This window comes from Carcharhinus amblyrhynchos, chromosome 5, assembly GCF_965287045.1.
Source record: "Carcharhinus amblyrhynchos chromosome 5, sCarAmb.v2.hapA, whole genome shotgun sequence".
In the NCBI taxonomy this organism is placed as follows: Eukaryota; Metazoa; Chordata; class Chondrichthyes; order Carcharhiniformes; family Carcharhinidae; genus Carcharhinus; species Carcharhinus amblyrhynchos.
The window spans coordinates 5746843-5774653 of NC_137328.1; the positions used below are offsets into that span (position 1 = coordinate 5746843).

Here is a 27811-nt window from a genome sequence, read left to right on the forward strand (position 1 = left end):
GAGAGAATGTCCGGGGTGCGTGGGGTCCTTAATTATGCTGGCTATTTTGCCGAGGCAGCGGGAAGTGTAGACAGAGTCAATGGATGGGAGGCTGGCTACTGAATCCCTAAAGTACAGAAGATGCCATTTGACCCCTCAAGTCTGCATCAATCCTCCATCTTACTCAGGCTCTGTCTCCCTAATTCCACGTATTCATCCTGCTAATCCCCCTAACCTAGACATCTTGGGACACCCAAGGGGCAAGTTAGCAAGGCCAGTCCACCAAATGTGCACATCTTTGGAGGAAACCGGAGCACCTGGAGGGAACCCCGCAAACACGAGGTGCTTATGTTTTCCAACAAGCTCTCTGTTCTTTTTTTTACCTCTGGCATTTACTATGTGTCTTTAAATCATTGTCCCACTGAAAGGATTGTTCACCCACTTTATCCCAGGTCTGCGTCAATATTTCTCTATGGTGGGTTGACAGAAGATGGACCAGAGATGCTGAACTGGCTTCTCTGTCCTTTTCTACTCTTTGCCCAAACTCACCCTCTAGCTGGGTATGGGTACGTGACCTCCCCTGATATTGCAATGTCAGGAGTGGCTCAAATGGTGGCACCCTGACTTCTGAGTCAGAACTCATAGGTTCAAGACCAAGTCTGGAGACTTGAGCACATAATTCAGGCCGACATTCCCAACAGAGATTATATTTCATATGTACTTCATTGGCTGTAAAGTGCTTTGGATCATCCCAAGGCTGTGGGCCAAGTGCTGGCAAGTGGGATGAGGTGGACAGGTCAGGGTCTTTCATGCGTCAGTGCAGACTTGATGAGCCAAAGGGCCTCTTCTGCACTGTAGTGTCCTGTGATTCTGTTGTGAAAGTTGCCAAACAAATACGCATCTTTTAACCGAAAGCAGAAATCTGCTTCATGTGAAGATAATTAGCTGAATAATCCTACAATCTATCTTTGGGATACAATGACTTGGTTCTTCAGAATACTACCACAATCAATTTCTCAAATCTTTTGCTTTTAACGCTGCTAAGTTTTGAACGTATGCTACAACCAAACCACTTAAAAACAGTATTAAAAAAATACATCAGTGGATATCAGCTAAAGCTCAGTGGGCAACTCTTTCCCTAGAATCAAAAGGCTGTGGGTTCAAGCCTCAAATCATAGAATCCTGACAGCACAGAAGGAGGCCATTTAGCCCATTGAGCCTGCGCTGACAGCAATTCCACCCAGACACTATCCCCGTAAACCCATGTATTTACCTTGCAAGCCTCCTGACACTAAGGGACAATTTAGCATGGCCAATCCACCTAACCTGCACATCTTTGGAGTGTGGGAGGAAACCCATGCAGACACGGGGAGAATGTGCAAACTCCACACAGTCAAGCAAGGCTGGAATTGAACTCAGGTCCCTGGAGCTGTGAGGCAGCATGCTAACCGCTGTGACACCATACGTTATTTTACTGGCATTGGTAGAAGGTTGAGAAAAGGGTCTTATGTATTTTTGATGAGCAGTGGCCTCCACATTCTGAACCGTTATTAGTCTGACGTGGCTGACTTGGTACAGTCAACATCCGTTCCTTACAGATATCACAGCTGTTTATCAGTCACACAAATTCCGCACTTAGTTACTTCTGTCGTACTGTGATTAGATTGAAAGGGTGCTTTGTTTCAAATGTATATACTACTTTTGTTGGAAATAAGAAGTTATTTGTCCATAAACAAGAACCCAAATTTTCCATGGCCATGATATTTATTTTGAATGGAAATGTGGAATATCTGAGAATCCATTGTAATCTGCATGTGTGTTTTTGTCCCAACTTTCCATTGCCAGACCATCAGGAAACCTGATTGCATCCACACAACGAAAGCTTAACAAGCATAATGTTGTCTTCTTCGAACAGAATGGTTTACTACATGGAGAGTTCTCACTTCCTTTTGACAAAGACCAAGTTAAGGCAAGTATTGAAGGCTCCTCTCTCCCCTTTCGAACTTTCTCCCCTTTCCATGGGCACTTTGTCCAGATTGGACTGTGAGCATCATGGCCACAATTGGCTGTATTCTTGCCTGAATCACCCGCCTCCCTCCTCCATTCATCCACAATGGGTTAACCCAATTCTCCATCAATGAAAGGAGCCCTAACCTTTCTTTTCTACCCTAGCCAAGAGATAAAGACAATGATTGTTTTGTCCCCGGCACCCTACTGGAATTGGTTAACAAAGTAGAGTGTCTATTGCATCAGCCAATGAATTAGAAGTAGATGGGATTTACATCAAAATTCACAAAATGGTTTATTTTATAACAAATATTTAACAAACATCCATTTAAACAGCGCACAGCAGCAAACAGTCTACAGAATCTAATTAAGAAAGAGCTGTTACAAACTGCGCAACATTTCCAGATGAAAGCGGTGTGATTTTAATAACACAAATTGTGCGCAGAAAGTCAACCCCAGTCACTTAGAACAATGTGGTCTCTAGGGATGATTAATGAGGGAATTATCCAACCATTTCCATTCTGGGCAGGAACAGTAATATTGATATATGCAGCCAACAGAGCACAGACAAATTATCATGTCCTGCTTGCACATCCTGTGGTGGACCCTTCTACCGAGCCATTTTTGTGTTCCAAAGCCATGTCATACAATGTTTCAAATATTCTGCAAGATTTTGTGTAATAGATTAACCAGGTGCTCCAGTTTCCTCCCACACTGCAAAGATGTGTAGGTTAGATGGATTGACTATGCTAAATTGCCCCTTAGTGTCAGGGAACTAGCTAGGGTAAATGCATGGAGTTATGGGGATAGGGCCTGGGTGGCAATGTGGTGGGTGCAGACTCGATGAGCCAAATAGCCTCCTCCTGCAACTGTGTCGTTCCTAACGTTCAGGTATCTAGAATACAATGTCCTTAATGTCTTGTTAGTTTGCAGGTGCTAAAACGTAATGATTAAACTTGAAATTGCGTTTGTTTTGTACAGAACTATAAGGTTTTTGAGAAATTAGCTTCTTATAAATGAAAACATCCATTTACCCTGATTTAATTTCAACTATGGAGCATTTTTAGGATTGCTTCTTTTCATTTAAGAGATTGCAACTGGGTGTTAACACTGGCTATCTGTCTGGATTAGTTCATTGTTTTTTTTCGTATGTATTATGGGTGGCACAGTGGTTAGTACTGCTGCCTCACAGCACCAGGGACCTGGGTTCAATTCTGGCCTTGAGCTACTGTTCGTATAAAGTTTGGACCCACCATATCTGCATGGATTTGTTCTGGGTGCTCCTATTTCCCCCCATAACCCAAAGATGTGCAGGTTAGGTTGATTGGCCATGCTAAATGGCCCCTTAGTGTCAGGGGGACTAGCTAGGGTAAATCTGTGGGGTTACAGGGATAGGGCCTGGGTGGGATTGTTGTCAGTGCAGACTAAATGGACCGAATGGCCTCCTTCTGTTCCATTATGATTTCTTATGTCTTTTGTTGAAATTATTCACATGTTTATTTACCCTTATTCTTCCATTTCTCTTTTCTTTGGAATTACTGCTTGTTTTACTTGTGCTATGAAATAATATATGTTACAACATTTTGGTTTATGTCATTGAGGTTGGAATAAGATAGCTATCACCTTAGATCAGATTATGTGCTGAAATTCACGTTTCTGTTGCATACCACTCTTAAAATGCAGTGAGGTATGTAGATTGTATTATATTATGTTTTATCATATGAAAGGCACTAATAAGGAATATATTATTCTTTGTAAGCATGTAGTTAATGGTAAAGAAGGCTTGTTAAATAAACAAGCTTGTAAATAGACTCATAGGCCAGAATTTTACCAGCACATGCAAGGCTCTCAGAATGGCATTCTCTATTGGCCTCGGGCGGGATCTTACGAACCTCAGGCGGGCCTGTGGTAACATTCCCTATAGTGGCTATGGACTATGGGAGGAGGCCATTCAATCCATCATGTCTGCACCGACTCTCCAACAGAGGATCCCACCCAACCCCTTTCCCATAACCTCTCTATTCACCCCACAAATCCCCCACAGTTTGGGACAATCGTGGTCAATCAGCTTGGCCAATCCATCCAACGTGCATATCTTTGGACTGTAGGAGGAACAGTAAGAAGTCTCACAACATCAAGTTAAAGTCCAACAGGTCTATTTGGTAGCACAAGTCACCAAATAAACCTGTTGGACTTGAACCTGGTGTTTTTAGACTTCTTACTGTGCCCACCCCAGTCCAACGCCGGCATCTTCACATCTGTGGGAGGAACCCAGAACACCAAAGAGCTTCTAAAATACATAAAAGGCAAAAGAGTAACAAGGGGGAGAGTAGGGCCTCTTGAGGATCAAAAAGGTCATCTATGTGCAGATCCACAAAAGGTGGGTGAGATCCTAAATGAATATTTCTCATCAGTATTTACTGTTGAGAAAAGCATGGATGTTAGGGAACTTGGGGAATTAAACATTGGTGTCTTGAGGAGTATTCATATTACAGAGTAGGAGGTGCTGGAAGTCTTAAAGCGCATCAAGGTAGCTAAATCCCGGGACCTGATGAAGTGTATCCCAGGACATTGTGGGAGGCTGAGGAGGAAATTGCGAGCCCCCTAGCCGAGATATTTGAATCATTGATAGCCACGGGTGAGGTGCCTGAAGATTGAAGAGTGGCAAATGTTGTGCCTTTGTTTAAAAAGGGCTGCAGGGAAAAGCCTGGGAACTACAGGCCAGTGAGCCGGACATCTGTGGTGGGTAAATTGTTGGAAGGTATTTTGAGAGATAGGATCTACAGGCATTTACAGACGCAAGTACTGATTAGGGACAGTCAGCATGGCTTTGTGAGTGGAAAATCATGACTCAGAAATTTGATTGAGTTTTTTGAAAGGGTAATCAGGAAGGTAGATGAGGGCAGTGTAGTTGATGTTACCTACATGGACTTTAGCAAGGCCTTTGACAAAGTACTGCATGGTTGATTGTTGCATAAAGTTAAATCTCACAGGATCCAGGATGAGGTATCTAAATGGGTACAAAATTGGCTTCTTGACAGAAGCCAGGAGTGGTTGTAGAGAATTGTTTTTAAACTGGAGGCCTGTGACGAACGGTGTGCCTCAGGGATCAGTGCTGGGTCCACTGTTATTTGTCATTTATATGTATGATTTGGATAAGGATATAGGAGGCATAGTTAGTAAGTTTGCAGATGACACCAAGATTAATGGCATAGTAGATGGTGAAGAAAGTTATCTCCAATTGCAACGGGATCTTGATCAATTGGGCCAGTGGGCTGTTGAATGGCAGATGGAGATTAATTTAGACAAATGCAAGGTGATGCATTTTGGTAGATTGAACCAGGGCAGGACTTACTCAGTTAATGGTAGGGCACTGGGGAGAGTTATAGAACAAAGAGATATAAGAGCACATGTTCATAGCTCCTTGAAAGTGGAGTCATAGGTGGACAGAGTGGTGAAGAAGGCATTCGACAAGCTTGGTTTCATTGGTCAGAATACTGAATACAGGAGTTGGAATTTCTTGTTAAAGTTGTACAAGACATTGGTAAGGCCACACTCAGAGTACTGTGTGCAATTCTGGTCACCCTATTATAGAAAGCATATTATTAAACTAGAAAGAGTGCAGAAAAGATTTACTAGGATGCTACCAGGGATTTAGGGATTGAGTTATTAAAAGAGGTTGGACAAACTGGAACTTTTTTCCCTGGAGCGTAGGAGGCTGAGGGGTGACCTTATAGAGGTCTATAAAATAATGAGGGGCATAGATCAGATAGGTAGTCAATATCTTTTCCCAAAGTTAGGGGAATCTAAAACTAGAGGTCATAGATTTAAGGTGAGAGGAGAGAGATACAAAAGTGTGCAGAGGGGCAATTTTTTCACACACAGGCTGATGAGTGTCTGGAACAAGCTGCCAGAGGTAGTGGTAGAGGCAGGTACAATTTTGTCTTTTAAAAAGCATTTAGGTAGGTATAGAGAGATATGGGCCAAATGCGGGCAATTGGGACTAGCTTAGATGTTTTAAAAAAAAGGGTGGCGTGGACAAGTTGGGCCGAAGGACCTGTTTCCATGCTGTAAACTTCTATGACTCTGTGTCCTGGGGGAAACCCATACAGACGCAGGGAGAACATGCAAACTCCACACAAACAGTCATCCAAGACCAGAATTGAACCTGGATCCCTGGAGCTGTGAGGCAGCAGTGCTAACCACTGTGCCATCGTTCCGCCCCCATTGGTCATGTAAGTGCAAGGGAATTTGTTTATTTGGAAACATCTTAGGAAGAGCATGAGGTCATCTACTGCTTGGAAAATAACAGTCTAAATAGTGGTAGAAGCACAAAGTGATTGAAGGCTACAGATTCACAAATCATGAGTTAACTAATCCATCAAATATGCAAAATAGCACTTGGCTTCATTTATAGAGAACTAGGAAAGACGGAAGTAATGTTAAACATAAAGAGAACCTTGGTTAGACCACTTGTACTGTGTAGAATTTTGGTCTACACTTTATAGAGAAGATGTGGAACACTGGAAAAAACATGAAACAATTTATAATGGTGAACTGTAACTTGGGTGGGACAACAATCTGGAAAGATGAACATGCTTCAGAAGGCGTGACGGGCTTTTATGAGGGAAGTGAAGACAGAGAGATGACTAAATAGAAGTCTCTAAGTTATGAAAGGATTCTGTAGAGTAGATGTGGAGATATTTCCACTTGCCGGTGTATGTTAAACATGGGGCCATCAACGCAATATGGTTACTAATAAATCCAATTGGCAATCCAGGAGTAACGTTTTACTCAGAGTGGTGAGAATGTGGAGCTCTATTCCATAGAGAGTGGTTACAGGAAAACTCATAAGAAAAAGGCCTTTCGGAACTGTGGAACTCTTTGCCGCACAAGGCTGTGGAGGCCTGGTCATTGAGTGTCTTTAAGACAGAGATAGATAGGTTCTTGATTAAGAAAGGAATCGGGGTTTATAGGAGAATGGGGATGAGAAAAATATCAGCTATGATTGAATGGTGGGGCAGACTCGATGGGCTGAGTGGCCTAATTCTGCTCCTATGTCTTATGGCCCATTGTATCTGTACCAGCTATCAGGCACCTATCTAATCTAATCCTATTTCCCAGCACTTAGTCCATAATCTTGTATACTGTGGGATTTCAAGTGCTCATCTGAAGCAGAGATGCATTTAAAGGGAAGTTAACTAAGTGTAGGAGGGAGAAAGGAATAGAAGGATCTGCAGCCTCTGATGGAGCATAACAGTTCTGTTTCGTGCTGTATATTCTATATGATATTCACAGAAAAGCATTGAGGTGTTATTGTTGATTTACTTTTTAAAAATTGCTTTGTGTAGCAGGTTTTTTCATCAGTGGTTGTTACTGTTTATCTAACCAGCTGTCTGGTTTTTGTCTGAATCAGACAAGTTACTTAGATTAAAAACTGGATTGAATTTATTTATTCGTATTACAAGTAGGCTTACCTTAACACTGCAGTGAACTTACTGTGAAAATCCGCTAGTCGCCACACTCCGACTCCTGTTTGGGTACACAATGTACCTAACCAGCAGGTCTTTTCAGATTGTGGGAGGAAACTGGAGCAGCTGACAGAAACCCATGCAGACACGGGGAGAATGTGTCGACTCCGCACAGACAGTGACCCAAGCCAGGAATCGAACCTGGGTCCCTGGTGCTCTGATACAGCAGTGCTCGTCACTGTGCTGCCCGTGCTGAAAGTGTAGTTATATTTCTAACCTGTAGATTTTTTGCACTTTGTTGGAAATGATCTTTATGTTACTGACTGGCTTGGTTTTTATTGTTGATTAGGTAAATGAGATGCTTTGGAATAGTGACTCCACTGTGCTGGCAGTTTGGCTAGAGGATTTGAGATCAATGAATGAAGAGATCAAAGATGCCCATCAAAATACATATGGTAAAAGTTATCTTCCAGATGGTCTGGAGTTTTTGCCCCCTACCTAACATCCTAGATCCAAGCAGAATGTTAACTTGATTTTTAACAAATACTTTTGTTCTTTGTGCTTTGTAATATGTCTAAAGATCTTACTGCCTGACAGAATGCCAAGCCAGACTTAAATTCCGATGGTATAATAAATATGAGTTAAAATCATATAACACAGGAAGAGGCCTGTCATGTTGTGCTGTCTCTTTGCAAGGGCTGTCCATTGGTCCTACACGCCTTCCACACAGCCTTGTAAATTCTTCCTTTTTCAAATATTTAACCAGTTTTTGAAACTCACCATTAAATCCCCCTCCATCCCATCCTTTCAGGCAGCACATTCCAGAATATAACTCGTTGCATAAAACAGAACGTTTCTCTTCACCTCCCCCTAGTTCTTTTGCCATTTGTCTTAATTCTGGGTCCTCTGGTTCCCATCCTGGAAACGTAGATTTGATCAAATCCCCTCATAATTTTGAACACCACCATTTGGTGGATCGGCTCCTCTTTGAGTGATGCTGGTTTTCATCAAACAAAAAAAAGTAACAGTAATTGATCCATTTGCAGTGTTAACCCCATTAAGAATTATTCCTCACTTTGCTGGGATCGTGCTGTGGAGTGATGGTTGGGGACGGGGGTACAAGTCTGTAATATGGTCAGCGCATCACCTAAGGCAGGTGTTATGATACGGAACCTACTTTAGATCATAAGGTATAGTAGCCGAATTAGGCCATTTGGCCCATTGAGTCTGCTCCATCATTCAATCATGGCTGATATGTTTCTCAACCCCATTCTCTTGCCTTCTCTGTAACCTTGGATCCCCTTGTCCAATCAAGAACCTATCTATCTCTGTTTAAATACACTCAATGACCTGCCCTCAACAGCCTTTTATGGAATTCCACAGATTCACCACCCTCTGGCTGAAGAAATTCCTCTTAATCTTAGTTCTAAAGGGTGGTCCCTTTTACTCTGAGATCGTGCCCTCGGGTTCTACTCTGTCCTACAAATGGAAACTTCTTCCCCTCTTTGTGCATCATCCCATCTCCAGATTTCAAGAACAGTTTCTTCCCTGCTGCCATCAAACTTTTGAATGGACCTACCTTGCATAAAGTTGATCTCTCTCTAGACCCTGTGACTGTGACACTACATTCTGCATCCTCTCCTTCTCTATGAACAGTGTGCTTTGTCTGTCTAGCATGCGATGAAACAATATTTTTCACTGTACACTCATACATGTGACAATAATAAATCAAATCAAATTCCGTGCCCAAGTGCCCACATGGAATGGATGTTGTTATTATGAAGAGAAAAGAATGCCACATTTTTTGATTGGACATGATTGCAGATTTAACCTTGGCCTCGAGCCATTAAATAATACTTGGCTGTTTTTATTCTTACTGTCTTGCAGTTCAGTTGTGGACAATGGGAAACTACCACTGGTATCTGAAGCAGAGTCTACATTTTGGTTATGATGAGGCAGAACGGATTGTATCCCTCATGTGGGATCCTGAGAGTCCCTATCGACTGCATGTGCTCTGCGGTGGGTGGCATTACCTGTCTTTTAACTGGCATTGGACCACTGATCGAAGTATGGGAGACGACAGCAGTGACTCTGCTAACGTAGCTGTGATTGATGGAGGTAATCATTCTTATTGAGCCTGAGAATTGTTGCTTATATAAATCATTGCCAGTAAATGTTAGCATTGAGGTTTGTAAGCATTTCTACTAACCTTAGTGGAGCTATTTGAACAGAATGTGTCGACGCCCCACCCCCAACACTCTGAGCTTCATACAGTCACAAGTGAATCAGTTCCATTTAAAAATAACACTTTAAAGCAAAAGGTAAGTATGTGTTGTCACTTTGTGTTTCATGTTGGAATGAATCAAGCTATTCTCTTCAAAACTATTTATTTTTGTTTTGAAATGAGAGAAGTAAGGCTGGGCAGCCAAGTGGATAATATGATTATACAGCACAGAGATAGCTCGGCCATCATGCTGTTTGGACAGAGCTCTTCAGTTAGGCCCCCACCCCATAGCCTTGTTCTTTTTAGAATATTTATCCAGCTATCTTTTTTGAAATGTACCGTCCCTTCAGGCAGTACATTATACAGCACAACGACTTGAGTAAAAACATTTCTCCTTCACCATGCCATGCTGACCCAACCTTGTTGCTCTGTTTCCCAGAATGATTCGTTTACTCAAAATGTTCACTGTTGACTCTGAATTTAGCTAAATTGGAGCTAAAATGACAGCAGCTGCTTCAGAATCTCCAGGGGATGGCACAGTGGTTAGCGCTGCTGTCTCACAGCGCCAGGGACTGCCTTCGATTCCCAGCTTGGGTCACTGTCTGTGCAAAGTTTGCACGTTTCCCTCGTCTGCATGGGTTTCCTTCGGGTGTTCTGGTTTCCTCCCACAATCCAAAGATGTGCGGGTGAGGTGGATTGGCCATAGTAAATTGCCCTTTAGTGTCGGGGGATTAGTAGGGTAAATACGTGGGGCTATGGGGATAGGGGCTGGGTGGGATTGTGGTTGGTGCAGACTCAATGAGCTGAATGGCTGCCTCCTGCACTATAGAGATTCTAAGACTTTACAATAAAGGAAGGATAAAATTTGCTTCTGATTGTTAACCCATCATCATGCTCGAGAAAACGTTTGTGTGTCAACATAAGGCACAAACAAAGTTCAAGTGTAACTGTGCTCCACCGCTTGGAATGACTATTTGGATAAGGCTGAGGAGATGCCTGAAACATTGGCACCTGCAAGAAAGGAGAAAATGGGGTTGAGAATTTTAATGACTGGCAAATCCATGATCATCTGCTGAGATGCTGTCTGAATAAGTCATTGCTGTTTGTGGGAGCTACTGTGTTTCCTACATTATGTGACAAAACTTCAAAAATATCTTGGCGCCTAGGATGTCCAGAGGTCTTGAATGGCGTTGTATGAATACAAGTCTTTTTCAATTTTACCTTGATTTGCATGTTTTGTCACATGAGATGCTGTGCAGAGATGATTTCTGTGTTTTTTTAGCACATCTTTGAGAAGCAGTTTATGCCTGTGAATTATTCCTGGCATTAGCCAATAATGCAGGATCTGATTCTTTAACAGGATGTGGGCATCATTGTCTTGCCAGCGTTTTTATTGCCTATCCCTAATTGCCCTTGGTGGTGTGGTGATGAGTCAAGAAATATTTATTTTCTTGACAAACTGAGTACCTTGACAGGATTCAGGTTAAAATTTGGAGATACTTGCACTTGTATGGGGTGGCGGGGTGGCACAGTGATTAGCACTGCTGCCTCACAGCGCCAGGGACCGGTTTCAATTCCTGGCTTGGGTCACTGTCTGTGTGGAGTTTGCACGTTCTCCCTGTGTCTGCGTGGGTTTCCTCCGGGTGTTCCGGTTTCCTCCCACAGTCTGAAAGACGTGCTGGTTAGATGCATTGACCCGAGCAGCTGCTGAAGTGTGGCGGCTAGGGGAATTTCACAGTAACTTCATTGCAGTTTTAATATAAGCCTTACTTGTGACTAATAAATAAACTTTACATTTTTACTTTACATTAGCGAGAAACAGCATTAGCATTTCTTTAAATGTTACCTGATCTGCTGAGTGTTTCCAGCATTTTCTGTTTCAATTTCAGATTTCCTATACCTGCAGTACTTCAACTGTGCTGTTATATAGTTGCATGCCTAAACATTTCTGCAAGTAGGTGGTTTACTGATTGTCATGTGCCCAAGTTTATTTCACCAAAGAATATTTAGGGGCTTTTGTTTTCTGGGACATCAACTGAGATTTTCCATTTGAAACATGTAAGATATCAGGACTCATCAGCGAAGTAAAATCTGGAACTTTTTAAGTTTATTTTTGATTGAGTTAAGTCAACGATTTTCACTAACTTCATTGCAGTGTTAATGTAAGCCTATTTGTGACAAATAAATGAAATAATAAACTTTGTTGATTGTCGCAAAAAACCCACCTGGTTCACTAATGCCCTTAAGGGAAGGAAATCTGCCATCCTTACCCAGCCTGGCCTACATGTGACTCCAGACCTACAGCAATGTGGTTGACTCTCAACTCCCTCGGGCAACTAGGGATGGGCAATAAATGCTAGCCAGCCAGAGATGGCCATGTCCCATGAATGAATAAAAATAAGTAATGTATATTTTCTTGTTTTTGGTGCTGACAGATAAAGTACTGGTGACACCTTTTCGCCAAACAGTGGTGCCTCCGCCAATGTGTGCGTATCAGTTTCAGCTGCCCTGTGCCGTGAATCAGGTTATGTTCTCGTCAGATCCACAGAGGAGCAATGACGTTGCAGTCCTGACAACAGACAATCGGATTTCAGTCTACCAGGCTGGTGAGTGTCTACGGGCTTCATCACAACAGTATTCATTTCACGATTCCCTGGTACTAAGTAAACTGACAATGCATCGAAGGCCATTCGTCTCATTGCTTCCACACAATAAGTGAGTGCACTCGGTCGTGGACAATAACACAATTAACTTAGTGCCCTCTCTAACTAAATTGAGCAAAAATTCAGAATACTGCTTCGGATTTACAGAAATACAATATTCACTGTTTATGCTCGACACAAGCCACTTCCCATCTTATGTCATCTCACTATACAAGCATATCCCTTTTCTTCAAGTGTTTCTCTAGCTTCCTCTTAGATGCCTCTATGCTACTCACCTCAGCCACTCCCCGTGGTAGTGAGTTCCACATTTTCACCACTCTCTGGGTAAAGGAGTATTTGCTGAGTTCCTCAATGGATTTATTAGCAACTGATTTATATTTGGAGCCCCTAGTTTTAGATATCCCCACAATTGGAAACATCTTCCTATCACACATCTTGTTTGTTTTAGAGCGCTCCATCAGGTTATCAGTCAGTCTTTTTTCTAGAGAGAAGTGCTCCCAAGCCTATTCAGTTTTTCCCAATTGTTACAGCCTCAGAGTTCAGGTATCTTCCTTGGAAATCCCTTTTATCATTGAATCCCTACGGTGCAGAAGGTGGCCATTTGGCCCATCATGTCTGCAGTGATGCTGTAACAGAGCATCCCACCCAGGAACATCCCTCCGCCCTGTTCCTGTAACCACCAAACATTTACCCAGCTAATCCCCCTAATCTAGTCATCTTGGAACATTAAGGGGCAATTTAGCATGGCCAATCTGCCTAACCTGCACATCTTTGGAAGAAACCAGAGCACCCGGAGGAAACCCACACAGACAAGAGGAGAAGATGCAGACTCCACACACACACAGTGACCGAAACTAGAATTGACCCGGATCTCTGGCACTGAGGCAGTAGTGCCAGACAGCCACCATGTCACCCCATTGTACTTTCTATATATGTTAATCCTTGAAACCTATATCACTTAATACTTTGTTCTTACAACACCAGCTTAAAGTCCAACAGGTTTATTTGGTAGCACGAGCTTTTGAAGCACTGCTGCTCCTTCAGGTGAGTGGATAGGTGATGACAGATGCCTCCACTCACCTGATGAAGGAGCGGGGCTTTGAAAGCTTGTGCTACTAAATAAACCTGTTGGACTTTAACCTGGTGTTGTGAGACTTCTTACTGTGCCCACCCCAGTCCAAAGCCGACATCTCCACATCATAGTTTGTTCTTGTTCGCAGCAGTGGCTGCTTCATCAGCTGGTTCCACAGAACATTTTACAATTATCTCTATCCATAATTTAATCAAAATGGCTGTAATTGATAGCTAAGAGGTTAGCACTTGAATCAAAAAATTCTGAGTCTAACCCAAGATTTCTTGAGCACCTATTGTAGGCTGAGAGGGTTCCACACTGTTGGAGGTTCTGTCTTTTGAATGAGGTTTTAAGCTGCATCTGCCCTCTCAGGCAGGCGTGAAAGAGCACAAGGCACTATTCCAACAAGGAAACCGGAATTGTCCTGGTGATATTTATCCCTCAGCCAACAACACTAACACAGATTATCTGATTGTTACCGTGTTGCTGTTCATGGGAGCTTGCTGTGTATAAATTGGCAGCCCCATATCCTCGCATTATAACAGTGACAACTTCTCAGAACAATGACAAGTATTTGTCATCGAAGTATTTTGTTCATGGTGAAGTGATTTGGGAAGTTGTGAAACACCCTACGCAAATCTATGTTTTTTGAATTAAAATATAAAATTATTTTAGATGATGAAAGGAATTTTCAGTTAGATTTCTATTTTTGCTTGTCCTGAGCAGGCGATGGGGTGAATCAGGATCCTACAGTTAAAGTTGGTGCTGTTGGCGGAAGTGGATCGAAGATAAGCATCACAATCCCCAAACTGGTAAAAACATACAGGTTGGTTTGACTTGGAGATATTGCCCTTCCCTGCTCGTTTATAAACTACTTGTGTTATTTACTCTCAAAAATTAAATGTTGAAAACACCATTTGTGCCCAAGGTGTTCATTTTGGATGAACTCTTTTTAAAAGGAATGATTAACTTTTAATCCATTTTTGTTTTTTGTGGAAATGACAGAATCAAGTTTGAAGAGGGAGTTAGTGAACCCCTGAACCCACTGAAGTTGCGAATGATTACCTGGGTAAAGGAAAGTACATTTCTGGCTCTGTGCCAAGGCCCCAAGACTTCGCAGTCTGTTATCTGTCAGCTGGTAACTTCACCAGAGGAGTCTCAGGAGGGAGAGATTCAGATCAGGTATGGAACCTGACCCATTTCGGAAGGATCATCCTTTTGTAGAGTCAGAGAGTTTAAACAACTCAGCACGGCTCCTTCAACATCACTTTCTGAACCTCTGACCGCTCCACCTAGCAGGACAAGAACAGCAGAGGCTTGGGAATGCCACCATCTGCAAGTTTCTCTCCCAGTCACACACCACACTGTCCTGGAAATATATGATGTGGATATGCTGGCTTTGGACTGGGGTAAACACGGTTAAAAAGTCTGACAACACCAGGTTTTAGTCCAACCGATTTATTTGATAGTAAACTCACAAGCTTTCGGGTTAGCCCCTTCATCAGGTGAATGGAGAGTTCTGGCCTCAGATATGCTCTGTCTGAGGCCAGAACTCTCCATTCACCTGACGAAGGGACTAACCCAAAAGCTTGTGAGTTTACTATCAAATAAATCGGTTGGACTAAAACCTGGTGTTGTCAGACTTTTTACTGGAAATATATATCAGCCATTCCTTCACTTCATTCCTTCAAAATCCTGGAAGTCCTTTCCTAACAACCCTGTGGGTGTTCCTGGACACTGGCAGTTCAGGAAGGCCACACACCACCAGCTGGAGGGCAGTTAGGGATAGGAACCAACTGCTGCCTAGCCAGCATTGCCCACATCCCATGAGTGAATAAAAAAGAAACAAGCAATCCCAATCATACTGGAATTCTTAAAATGCAGAATTGGTAGTTTTGCAGCATTCCAGGAGTACGGTATTTGCAACTCGTGGAAATGCAAAAGTTATGATATTTACAAAGGGTGTTAGGATGTGCGAGATGGAGCAACCTATTTTTAATTATTAATGAGTGAAATGACTATTGGGGCTTACATTATAAAACTCTGTGAATATCGAAATATGTGCCATTTTAAAAGTTTGTCTCCATTTTTTCCCACCCACACCCTGACCTGGAATGTCCATTCTGTTCACTAGAATTAAACCTCTGCTCTGTTCCACTTAATTCGAATATATCTTCGATTCTTTTAACTCAGCAAATGCTCCTCTCCCATGTCTATCATGGGGTATAAATATAAACTGAAAATGCACAGCATGTCAGGCAGCCTGTCCTGCTAAATATTTCCAGCATTAAATTTCAGGTTTCTGCATGTGCAGTATTTTGCCTTCCATGTTCCTGTATCAAATACTGTCCTTAGATTTTAACCCCATTCCCTGCAGACCACGACATTTGTCACTTTCTGCTACATCTTTGCAATAAAGGTGTTGTTAATTTTCCCAGGTCTCCTGTAACTGTGGATGGCCATTTGACCAACCTGTGTCACAACCAGAAGACGCGCACCGTCGCCTTGCAGCTTTCCAGTGGGCAGATTCTGAGATACTTCTGGGGTTTGTGTATTTCTAATCAAGCGACTTCTCTAGAACGTAACCTGTGTTTCATCATTTGTCAGCAGCCAGTTCTTGGGAACGTGAAGTTCTATTAAAGAGTGTATATTGAGCAAGAAATCGTGGTCTTACCCCCTGTCACTCTCCAGCTGAAACTTCTCATGGGGAAACACTTCCTGTGGACCAGCCACTCCGTCCTAAACAGAACGATTTACTTACTTCAGCCGAGGGTGTACATGCTGAGTCTCTTCCCCTCTTGAGGGGTGACCTATTGGAAGTCTTTAAAATTATTGACTTTTTTTTATAGAGCAGACATGGTCTGAAGGTTTTCACTTGTGGGTAGAACAAAACTGAAGGCTATCAATATAACATTGCAATCCAAACAAGAATTCAGAATAAACTTTTTTTTTACCTAGAGTGTGGTGAGGATGTGGATATCACTACTGGAAGGAGTAGTTGAGGCAAGTAATATACACACAAGCAAGGGGAAGCTAGATATGAGGGAGATGGGGAACAGAGGGTTAGTGCTAATGGAGTTAGATGTGGGAGGAAGTGCTGATTTATATTCTTTGCAAACGTTTGGAAACAATTTTTAAAGTTTTTGTTTCCTGACCCTCCCAATCCCTTAGAACATAGAACAGTGCAGCCCAGGAACAGACCCTCCAGTCCATGTGCCAAACATGACGCCAAATTAAATTAATCCCTTCTGCCTGTCCTTGGCCCATATCCCTTTACTCCTTGAATACATATTTATGTGTTCATCTAAAATCCCTTAAACATCTCTATCAGATCTACCTCCACCACCTCTGCTGGAAGCGTATTCTAGACACCTACCACAGTCTGTGTCACAAAAAAACTTGCCTCTCACATCTCCTTTGAACTTTCCCCCTCTCACTTTAAGTGCATGCCCTCTACTATTATTTATTTCAACCCTGGGAAAAGGATTCTAACTGTCAACTCCATCTGTACCCCTTATAATTTTATAGACTTCTGTCAGGTCTCTGCCACTCCAGAGAAAACAGCCCTAGTTTGTCCAGCCTCTCCTTGAAGCTTATATCCTCTAATCCAGACTGCATCCTGGTAAACCTCTTTTGCATTCTCTCCAAAGATTCCACAGAGTTAAACACAATACTCTTTAAGTGCAGCCTGACCAAAGTTAAAGTTTATTTATTAATCACAAGTAAGGCTTACATTAACACTTCAATGAAATTACTGAAATTTTCCCCAGTTGCCAGAGTCCGGCGCCTGTTCGGGTCAATGCACCTAACCAGCACATCTTTCAGAATGTGGGAAGAAACCAGAGCACCCGGAGGAAACCCACACAGACATGGGGAGAACGTGCAAACTTCATAGACAGTCACCCAAGCCAGGAATCAAACCTGGGTCCCTGGCATTGTGAAGCAGCAGTGTTAACCACTGTGCCACCCAAAGTTTTATAAAGCTGCAACATGGCATTCTGACTCTTATGCTCAATGCCCCAACCAATAAAGGCAAGCATACCATCTGCCTCTTTACCATCCTATCTACTTGTGTGGCCACTTTCAACAAGCTATAGACTTGAACACCAAGATCTCTTGGTACATCAATGCTGTTCAAGGTCCTATCATTAATTATATACTTATCCTTAATATTTGATCTCCCAAAATGCAGCACCTCACACTTGCTTGAATTAAGCTCCATCTGCCATTTCTCCGTCCGTGTCAGCAGCTGATCTATAATATCCTGCTGTATCATTTGACAACCTTCTACACAATCCACAATTCCACCTATCTTTGTGTCACCTGCAAACTTATTAACCCATCCATCTACGTTTTCATCCAAGTCATTTATATATATATATCACAAATAGCAGACGTTCCAATGCAAATCCCTGCGGGATACCACAAGTCAAGACTTCCAGCCAGAAAAACACCCTTCCACCACTCCTCGCCAGAATTTCATTTTGAATTGATCTTGCGGCCGTTGCATTTCATTATGCCCCCGTATCTACATATCAAGTTTAATTTGGATAATGCTTTGAGATTCAACTTTGTCTGATTAAATGAAGCAGGTTTCATCACATTATTGCCCAGTGATCACCTTCAATTCTAAGTTTCTGTGTTAGAGAAATAATTAAATCTACTTCCTAAAAGTGATGAGTTTGATTTGTAGTACTGTTCTTGATACCATTGAATTAGAATAATAATGCCCAGTGATGCTGTTGTTAGGATGCTAACTTTGTTTTGTTGTTAAGTCACCGATGAATGAGTAGACCCTGATACTTTTTAATCTAGTTTAGAGAATTAAGGATATGCAGCTGTGAAAAGAGAGGGAATGGTGCTAAAGACCTGGTTATTTGCGCTGAGCATCATAGAATCCCTACTGTGCAAAAGGAGGCTATTCGGCCCATTGAGTCTGCACTGACCACAATCCCACCCAGGTCCTATTCCCATAACCCTACATATTTACCCTGCTAGTCCCTCTGACACTAAGGGGCAACTTAGCATGGCCAATCCACCCGTGCCACCCTTCTTATGTGGTTATTTTCTAAGCAATAGACTTACATCACTCCACCATTTGCATCATCGCCTTCAGTTATCTGGGCCTTAAGGTCTAGAATTCTGTCAGTAAACCCTCTCTGGCTCACGATCTCTCGTTCTTCTCTCTCTCCCTTTAAGATGCCCTTTAAAATCTTCCTCTTTGACCAACCCTTTGCTCACCTGCTGTAAATATCCACCCATGTCTATGTGGAGTTGGCACATTCTCCTCACGTCTGCGTGGGTTTCCTCCCACAGTCCAAGATGTGTGGGTTAGGTTGATTGGCCATGCTAAAAATTGCCCCTTAGAGTCTTGAGATGCGTAGGTTAGAGGGATTAGCGGGTAAATATGTAGGGATATGGGGGTAGGGCCTGGGTGGGATTGTGATCAGTGCAGACTCGATGGACCAAATGGCCTCTTTCTGTGCTGTAGGGTTTCCATGATTCTGCGTGGCCCTGTGCCAAATTTTGATAACTGCAATGATATATCTGGGGACAAGGTTGAAGATGCCATGTAACTGGAAGTCACTGTTGTACATAATAAAATTTCAATGTCTCCTTCAGGCACAGATTCCTCTGAGGCATGTGTGAAGCCATGGAAGTCAGCTGCTGGATGTTTGATACAATTTCCTCAGCCTTGTGTTGAGACAGCTGTCTGTACTGTTGATGGAGAGGTGAGCTGGGTTATCTTTCTCTGACAGTTTTTTTCTAACCATCTGAAAGCACAGCTCTGAAGAAGAGGCGCACAGACTCGCAGCGTTAACCCTGTTCCTCTCTCTCCACAGAAGCTGCCTGACCTGCTGAGCTTTTCCTGCATTTTCTGTTTTTATTTCAGGTTTCCAGCATCCACAGTGTTTTGCATTTATATGATGAAAGCATCAGTTGCTTGCCACGGCACCATCCCAAGGACAGCAGTACAAACTGGATCCTTATGTAGAGATTGTTCTTAATGGGCATGTCTGAACACAGAGTCAGTAGAACGTTTGACAGAGTAGGGAGGGATGTCTGAACCTGGGTGACACAGTGGTTAGCACTGCTGCCTCACAGCACCAAGGTTCAGGTCCAGCCCCGAGTCACTGTCTTTATAGAGTTTGCACATTCTCCCCATGTCTGTGAGGGTATCCTCTGGATGCTCCAGTTTCCTCCCACAGTCCACAGATGTGCTGGTTAGGTGGATTGGGCATGCTAAATTCTCCCTCCGTGTACCTGAACAGGTGCCAGACTGTGGCGACTAGGGATTTTCACAGTAACTTCATTGCAATGTTAATGTAAGCCTACTTGTGACACTGATGAATAAAAAAAATTATCTCGGGTGCACTGGTTTCCTCCCACAGTCCAAAGATGTGTGGGTTAGGTAGATTGGCCATACTAAATTTCCCCTTAGTGTCAGGGGGAATAGCTAGGATAAATATGTGGGGTTATGAGGATAGAGCCTGGGTGGGATTGTGGTCGGTGCAGACTTGATAGGCCGAATGGCTTCCTCCTGCGCTATAGAGATTCTGTGATTTTTATCTCCATCTAACATCTACCTGTTCGTTGGGCAATTTACCACTCCTTAATTGAAAGTTAAGTGAAAATAGGGCCTTTCCTGCCAAAGATCAGGGACAGTTATCAAACCTTAGACCTTTTCGGTTGTTATGGTCCAGCCAGTTCTCTCGTTGCTCCTCTCTTAGGCAGTCCCTCAGGATTGAGGGTGACTTGCTTCCACTTTGGTTCGATGGGTTCCGAGAGGGTTGGTAAGTCTGAAGCGCGATCTACAGACTCTGCTGCATGTGGGACAGGTGGTGTTTGAAGTGTTGGCTAGATGGATTGTTTGCAGGTTTGTGCATCTTCCCACTGGAGTCTCTCGGTGTGTTCAGTGCCTTCCTGAATCACCCCTCCCCGCTTTGGTCGGTCACAAACCAAGGAACTCCCAGATGTTTGACCTCATCGGGGATGCTCTGAGGGCATCCCTAAAGTGTTTCCAATGTCTCTTACTTCATCAGCAAATGGGTGCGATGAATGAATTATTTAATTGCTTCAAGTATCTGCATCTAAAATTGAGTTTACTCTTTCCTTTCTGTCCTCCCCGCCAGGAAATGGTCTTGGGTCTGACAGAAAGATCTCGTTTCTTTATTAATGATTTAGAGGTAAGTTGCATTTTTTTTAAGTTTCATTTTAAAGCGTTTGTTTTTTTTCTGTGTAAACATAAAGCAGCGAATGCTATTTTTAAAATTACCTCGGGGGGTGTTTATGTTCTGAATAGATAGCCTCCAACGTCACGTCATTTGCAGTATGTGATGAGTTCCTGCTATTCACGACCCATTCACACACCTGTCGCTGTCTCAACCTTAGGACTACTTCATTAAAAGGTAAGTGTATAAACCACAAGTAGTAAACTGGATTAAGCTACTCAAAGATCAGCAATCATAGAATCCCTACACTGCAGAAGGAGGCCATTCAGCTCACCGAGTCTGCACGGACTCTCTGACAGAGTATCTTACCAAGGCCCACTCCCCACCCACACTAACCCCGTAAATGCATACATTTCCCATGGCTAATCCCCACCCCAACCTACACATCTTTGGACACAAAGGGACAATTTAGCATGGCCAATCCACCTAACCTGCACATCTTTGGACTGTGGAATGAAACAGGAGCACGTGGAGGAAACCCACGCAGACACAGGGAGAACGTGCAAACTCCACACTGACAGGCACCTGAGGCTGGAATTGAACCCAGATTCTTGGTGCTGTGAGGCACCTGTGAGGTGGTTTTTTAACCACTGTGCCATCCTAAATTATTATTATTCATATCATTAGACTGCCTGGAGATTTGTTTGTATAAAAAGAGGACATTTCTTTGCCACCCACTATCCTGCGTAGAATAACATTTTTGCCACCTTTCTGATGCAAGTTTAAGTATCTGCTTAAATTCTGTTTAAGCAATTTTGGATGGCATAGTGTTGCGCTGCTGCCTCAGCACCAGGGACCCAGGTTCAATTCTGGCCTTGGCTCACTGACTGTGTGGTGACTGCACATTCTCCCCGTGTCTGCATGGGCTTCCTCTGGTTACTCTGGGTTCCTCCCACACTCAAAGCTTTGCGGGTTAGATGGATTGGCCATGCTAAATTGTGCCTTAGTGTCCAAAGATTGTGTGGGTTGGGGGGATTAGCAGAGTAAATATGTGGAGTTACAGGGATAAGACCTGGGTGGGATTGTTGTAGATGCAGGCTCGATGGGCAAGTGGCCTACTTCTGCACTGTGGGGATTCTATGATTTTATATCTGATGCAAAATCACTAAAATAACCATTTGTTTAACCAGGACTTTGTAGGTCTTTGCTGTTTTTACCTGTGTTTTCTGTAACTTTTCATTTCAAAACTTTGACCGCCTCGGATTGATTTAATTCGCTGTCTCCACAAACAGCTTTATCACAGCTTTCAAGTAGCAGTTCCCAGCCAAACGATGAAACAGTTCGTAGAGTGGAGAGAGGATCTCGCATAGTGACAGTTGTATCCCAGGATACCAAACTCCTCCTTCAGGTCAGTAATGGCATTGCTGAGATGAGCCCCTTCCCTCAGCTACAGTGCAGGAGCTGGGAGAAAGGCTATAATAAGGGGGAACAAAACAAAAGTGCCAACCGTTACTTTATAGAAAGAAATAACATCCTTTTGAAGTTGTGATTCAGCTAAATGCCAAAAAAATTCCAAGATGGCACCGGAGCGAGGCGGCTTCTTGCAAACTGTGTCCAGCGTACTTCTAATTCCATCTTTTACTCTTGTTCTATGCTTCTAAAACTTAATTCTAACTCTTTTAAACTCTCCAACGATGCTTTACTTATAACTGTAACACTACATTTTGCACTCTCTTGTTTCCTTCTCTATGAACAGTTAGCTTTGTCTGTATAGTGTGCAAAAAACAATGCTTTTCAGTGTATCCCAAATCATCCCAATCTGGTGATTTTGGGATGATTTGTTTGGAGTCAAATGTATGTTGCACATAAGTGGGCAGAATCCAATACCTACAACTTCACAGCAGATTTAAGTTTTAGTTTCTAGATGTTCACATAGAGGAAGGGTCAAATGAAACATTTCAAGACTGTGATTGCTAGATTTGTGTCAGGTGAAGGTATTAAGGGTTACGGAATCAAGGCTGATCAATGCAGTTAAGGTATAGATCTGCTGCGATGGAACTGAATAGCAGGACAGGCTCGAGGGGCCGAATGGTCAGGTCTTAGCAGCTGAAGTCTGGCCACCATTGGCAGAGTGATGGAAATCGGGGGCGGGAAGCATCAGACCAAAATAAGGGCTGGAGTTTATATTTGGAATGAATCGTCAGCTTTCTGTTCTTTGTGCAGATGCCACGTGGAAATCTGGAAGTCATTCACCACCGTGCATTGGTACTGGCTCAGGTGCGAAGATATCTGGACAGGTCTGTAGATCACTAACCCTATTAAAATCAGAGCTGTAGTTGTAGGCAGTTTTCCACATACTACAATGGTCGACTCTGTTGTGGTTTACGTACCCTCCTGCAAAGCTACAATTGTCCTCCTTAGAGCAGAGAGGGTTATAGGGAGATGTAACAGAGTTATTCAAAATGACTTTGATAGAGGGTTTTGATAGAGTGAACACAGAGCTAGTGGCAAATGGGTCGGCAGCCAGAGGACACAAATATATGATGAGTGACAGACAAACTGAAGGGACATGAGAATTGCACTTACTCTCCGGTTGTTGTGATCTGGACTGCCAATGTGCTGCGTTAAAGGTTAGTGAAATACGCCAAACAGTAATGTTCAAAAGGCAACTGGATAAGTACACGGGAAGGGAATAGTTGAAGGGTGTAGGGAAAGTGTAGGGGGTGGGAGACGAATTCATCGGCTCTTCCAAAGAGCCAGCACAGACATGATGGGCCAAATGGCCTCCTGTGTTAAGATTCAGTCTTTAGAGCAACAGATAAATAGGATATGTTTCAATGTTGAAGGTCTAATCCAACGGGAACATTAGTGTGAGAATGGGAGAAGCTGTAAAATGAGTTACGATTTTAGGATTTACAACCATTTTCTACTATGAGGCCACTATAAGGAGGCACTAACTAGCAGAAAGAGTAACTGAGCTCTGCTCACACCAGTTGATGTCAGTTGAGAAGCGATCTGGATTAATTTCCCAGGAATGATGTCTGGCACAGAGAGACCTGGAGAAGGAAAAGCTAGTAGAGAGAAACCCATCCATCATGGACACTCCAGGGACTGACACGAACTGTTTTCTTTTGGTTCAAGATGGTCAATGCATGTAGAATGGGGGAATGTTTTTTAACCAGTACCCGTAGAGCAGAAAAGCTACTCTGCCCTGGATCAGGACTGTTTGAGTGTTCATTATGTGGAGATGTGGACTCGCGAGTTTACTATCAAATAAATCGGTTGGACTTAAACCTGGTGTTGTCAGACTTCTTACTGAGTGTTCTTTCCCAGAGTTGGAGGGTGTTCTCTGCTGCTGTGCATTTGGGTTATGAGCTCACCATTGCTGAGGAACTGTTCCTTTTATTAAACCCACTGCTGTGTTGTGTTGGCCTGCCTGCGCTGACAGTGTGAGAAAAAGGAAGCAGAGGGGGAACAAGCTGCAAGATCAAGTGCCTGTGATCCAGTGAAAGTTCCAGATGTTGCAGCTTTAAAGCCACAGGCTTTGTCCAGTTTTAAGCTCTAAAAGGACTTGATGCATTGAAGTTTGCAATTTCCGAGTATCTATGAATTCAGAGTGCCTGTTGTGTATTTCCCATCACGTATGTTATTTGGGGTCTCAATATGTGGCCACTTCTCTGCAAATATCCTTTCGTAGAGTTTTAATAAGTGGCTAGGTTTTGTAAATGTCCAGTTCTGTAGATTTCATTGTTTTAATAAAGACAGGGGAAAACGTTGTAAGTTTCAGTAAAGCAACTAGTGCAGTGAGAGATAATGGCTGTAGATCCAATCTGTTAATTTTATCTTTTTAGGCTTAAGTACAAGGAAGCTTTTGAGTGTATGAGAAAGCTGAGAATAAATCTCAATCTCATCCATGATCACAACCCGAAGGTGAGTAACTTTATCAAATCCTTTTAAACATTTTTTATCCAGTTTATCAAAATGTGTGTCTTGCGCTAAGGCGAGGAGATTGATTCCTCCAACACATAGACTGACTAATAGATGATGTGTTTTTGATTCCCTTGCTCCTTCACTTTCCCATAGAAGGCAAATGTGGCCAATATCTGTGCATAGTCATGCACTTGTGAGGTGAATAAAAGTCTCTCAAGCACAGTGAAGCAGTGTCTTTTTGTAGTTAAAGTGGCTGTCATCAGTGTTCGAGCAATGACTGCCTGAAGAAAAGGGTGGCATGGCAGCACAGTGGTTAGCACTGCTGCCAGGGACCCGGGTTCAATTCTGGTCTCGGGTCACTGTCTATGTAGAGTTTGCATTTCTTCCCCATGGTTGCATGCGATTCCTGTGGGTGCTCTGGTTTCCTCCTACAGTCCAAAAATGTGCGGGTTCGGTGGATTGGCCATGCTAAATTGACCCTTAGTGTCGAGGGGAATTAGCAGGGTAAATACATGGGGTTACAGGAATAAGGCTTGGGTAGGATTGTGGTCAGTACAGATTTGATGGACCGAATGATCTCCTTCTGCACTGTAGGGATTGTATGATTCTATTTTGCAGATTTAATCAGAATAAAGCATTTTCAGAATGTGAAAAGAGAATCCAATTAAATATAAAGTAGGTTCTAGCAGAGGAAAATGTTTAATTGATCCAGAACAGGTACTGTTCCAATGATATAAATGGAATCATCCAAGTGACATATGTTGACTGAGACTTTGTTCAGAGTTGCTTTTAGTTGTCATGTGAATAATATTTGCCAATATATCTGTTTGTCTTCAGGTATTTTTGGCAAATTTAGAGAACTTCGTGAAGCAGATCAATTCTATAAATTACATCAATTTGTTCCTGACTGAATTGAAGTAAGTGTCATTAAAAGAAAAACAAAGAACTTTAATCCGTGTACCACTGTTGACTACAAAAGAACATCCTAAAGAGCTTTGCGGTAATTTTGAAATTGCGGTCACTGTGGTAATGAAAGAAATGCAGCAGTCAATTTGCACACAGCAAGATCCCATAGACAGCAATTTGATAATGACCAGAGAATCTGCTTTTTAATAATGTTATTTGAGGGCTAAGTATTGGCCAGGAAACTTGTTCCTCTTCTAAGTAATGGCGCGGGACCTTTTCTGCCCATTTGAGAGAACAAGTGGGGAGTCAATTGAAAGGTGGTACCTTAGCACTACATTGGGAGTATCAACAAAGGTTTTTATATTTATGTTTTTGATTTTTTGACTTGGACGCAAAACTGTTAGCCAGTGAACCATTGCTGAGGAGGAACATTTATCATTATCTTAAAGGTTTTTGTTTCAGTTCATGCCTTTGACAGTGCCATACTCCATCATGGCTTCATCAGGATTGTGGTGAACTGAATCAACAGTGTTCCAAGTGCAGGTTGATGTTGACCACATACCCCAGGAGTCAGCATTTTACTGGGGAACTTCTTCACTCAAAGGGTGGTGAATCTCTGGAATTCTCTGCCCGTTGAAGTGGTGGAGGCTGCCTCGCTAAATATTTTTAAGACGCGGGTTGATGGGTTTTTGATAAGAGAGGGGATTAAGGGTTATGGGGAGAGGGCGGGAAAGTGGAACTGAGCCACGACAGATCAGCCATGATCTTATTGAATGGCGGGGCAGGCTCGAAGGGCTAGATGGCCTACTCCTGCTCCTATTTCTTATGTTCTTAGGTTCTTAATCCTTCCTTAGGATGTGTGTGTTGTTGGTTAAGCCAGTGCTTTTATCGCCCATCCCTAACTGACCTTGAGAAGGTGGTGATGAGCCACGTTCATGGCCACTGCAGTCTGTGTGGTGTATGAACAACCAGGTTTGGGAGGGCATTCCAGCATTTTGACTCAGCAACAGTGAAGGTACAGCCGATATGTTTCCAAATCAGGATGGTGTGTGGCTTGCAGGGAATCTTGGTGTTCCCATGTGTCTGCTGCCCTTCTCTTCCGAGGTGGAAGATCTTGCAGGTTTGGAATGTGCTAGAATGAGAACTATTGTTTTTGCTGGAATTCAAACGAATGAGAGGGGGATCTCATAGAGACTTATAAAATTCTAACAGGACTAGACAGGGTAGATACAGGGAGGGTGTTCCCAATGGTGGGGGAGTCCAGAGCCAAGGAGCACAGTCTGAGGATTCTGGGCAAACCATTTAGGATGGAGATGAGGAGACATTGCTTCACCCAGGGAGTGGTGAGTCTGTGAAATTCATTACCACAGGAAGTAGTTAATGCCAAAACATTGAATGTATCCAAGAGGTAGCTGGGTGTAGCACTTGGGCGAATGGGATCAAAGGTTATGGGGAGAAAGCAGGATCAGGCTATTGAGTCGGATGATCAGCCATGATCATAATGAATGGTGGAGCAGGCTCGAAGGGCCAAATGGCCTCTTCTTGTTCCTATCTTCTATGTTTCTGTGCTGTCAGTGGAGCCTTGGTGAGTTGCCACAGTACAGCTTGTAGATGGTACATGCTGCAACTTTTGTGCGTCGGTTGGAGGGATGGGAGCTGATAGGGAGGGTTGGGATGGATGTTTAAGTGGTGGATGAGGATTGCGTTTCCTCCTCGGTAGAAGGCACACTTCATCCTGAGGTGTGAGCAGAGCTTCCAGGCAAATCCTGATAACACGAGGCAATCAAGTTCGCTTAGTACGTTCAGCACATCTTTTAGGCACTCTGTACTTCAGAAGGTTATTCAGGGAAAATCAATTTCTTAAAATCGGAATCAAAGATAAAGCCAATGACAGAATTTTGTTCTGCATATACCTCTTCTTTTCCAGGGAGGAAGATGTCACAAAAACAATGTACCCATATCTCCCCAGCACATCCCCAGCACCTGAGATCGGAATTAAAGTGAACTTGGTCTGTGACGCACTGCGAACTACAATGGAGAGAATCAACCCTCACAAGTAAAAAAAATTTGTACTATTTTGTCCCTTGCATGGTCCATGATGGCCAAAACTCTTTACAACCAATTACGTTTCTTTTTACAAGTAGTCACTGTTGTAGGAAATGCCACAACCAATTTGCTTATTGCGAGCTCCCACAATTAGCAATGAGATAACCGGACAATCAGTTATTTGTTACTGCTGGGTGAGGGATAAATGTTTAGCTGAGGACCTCATTGAGGACACTCCTGCTCTTCTCTGGCATGGGATCTTTTACTTTGACCTGAGAGGGCAGAGAGGACCTCGGTTTAACATCTTATCCAAAAGACAGCAACGTTGACAGTGCAGCACT

At 43.0% G+C, this 27811-nt stretch overlaps 1 protein-coding gene across 2 annotated transcripts in view; it reads left to right on the top strand.

Annotated features, from left to right (window-relative positions):
* Positions 1-27811, top strand: part of elp1 (elongator acetyltransferase complex subunit 1) — a 79313-nt gene that overhangs the window by 16763 nt on the left and 34739 nt on the right. For both annotated transcript variants that reach the window (XM_080188396.1, XM_080188395.1), the window contains exons 9-23: positions 1825-1948; positions 7807-7912; positions 9345-9575; positions 12117-12287; positions 14143-14242; positions 14422-14598; positions 15855-15961; positions 19039-19148; positions 20550-20603; positions 20720-20825; positions 21881-21996; positions 22812-22885; positions 24440-24518; positions 25356-25435; positions 27352-27480. In XM_080188396.1, the coding sequence (XP_080044522.1) occupies positions 1825-1948; positions 7807-7912; positions 9345-9575; positions 12117-12287; positions 14143-14242; positions 14422-14598; positions 15855-15961; positions 19039-19148; positions 20550-20603; positions 20720-20825; positions 21881-21996; positions 22812-22885; positions 24440-24518; positions 25356-25435; positions 27352-27480 (1764 nt within the window). The remainder of the gene's footprint in view (positions 1-1824; positions 1949-7806; positions 7913-9344; positions 9576-12116; positions 12288-14142; positions 14243-14421; positions 14599-15854; positions 15962-19038; positions 19149-20549; positions 20604-20719; positions 20826-21880; positions 21997-22811; positions 22886-24439; positions 24519-25355; positions 25436-27351; positions 27481-27811) is intronic.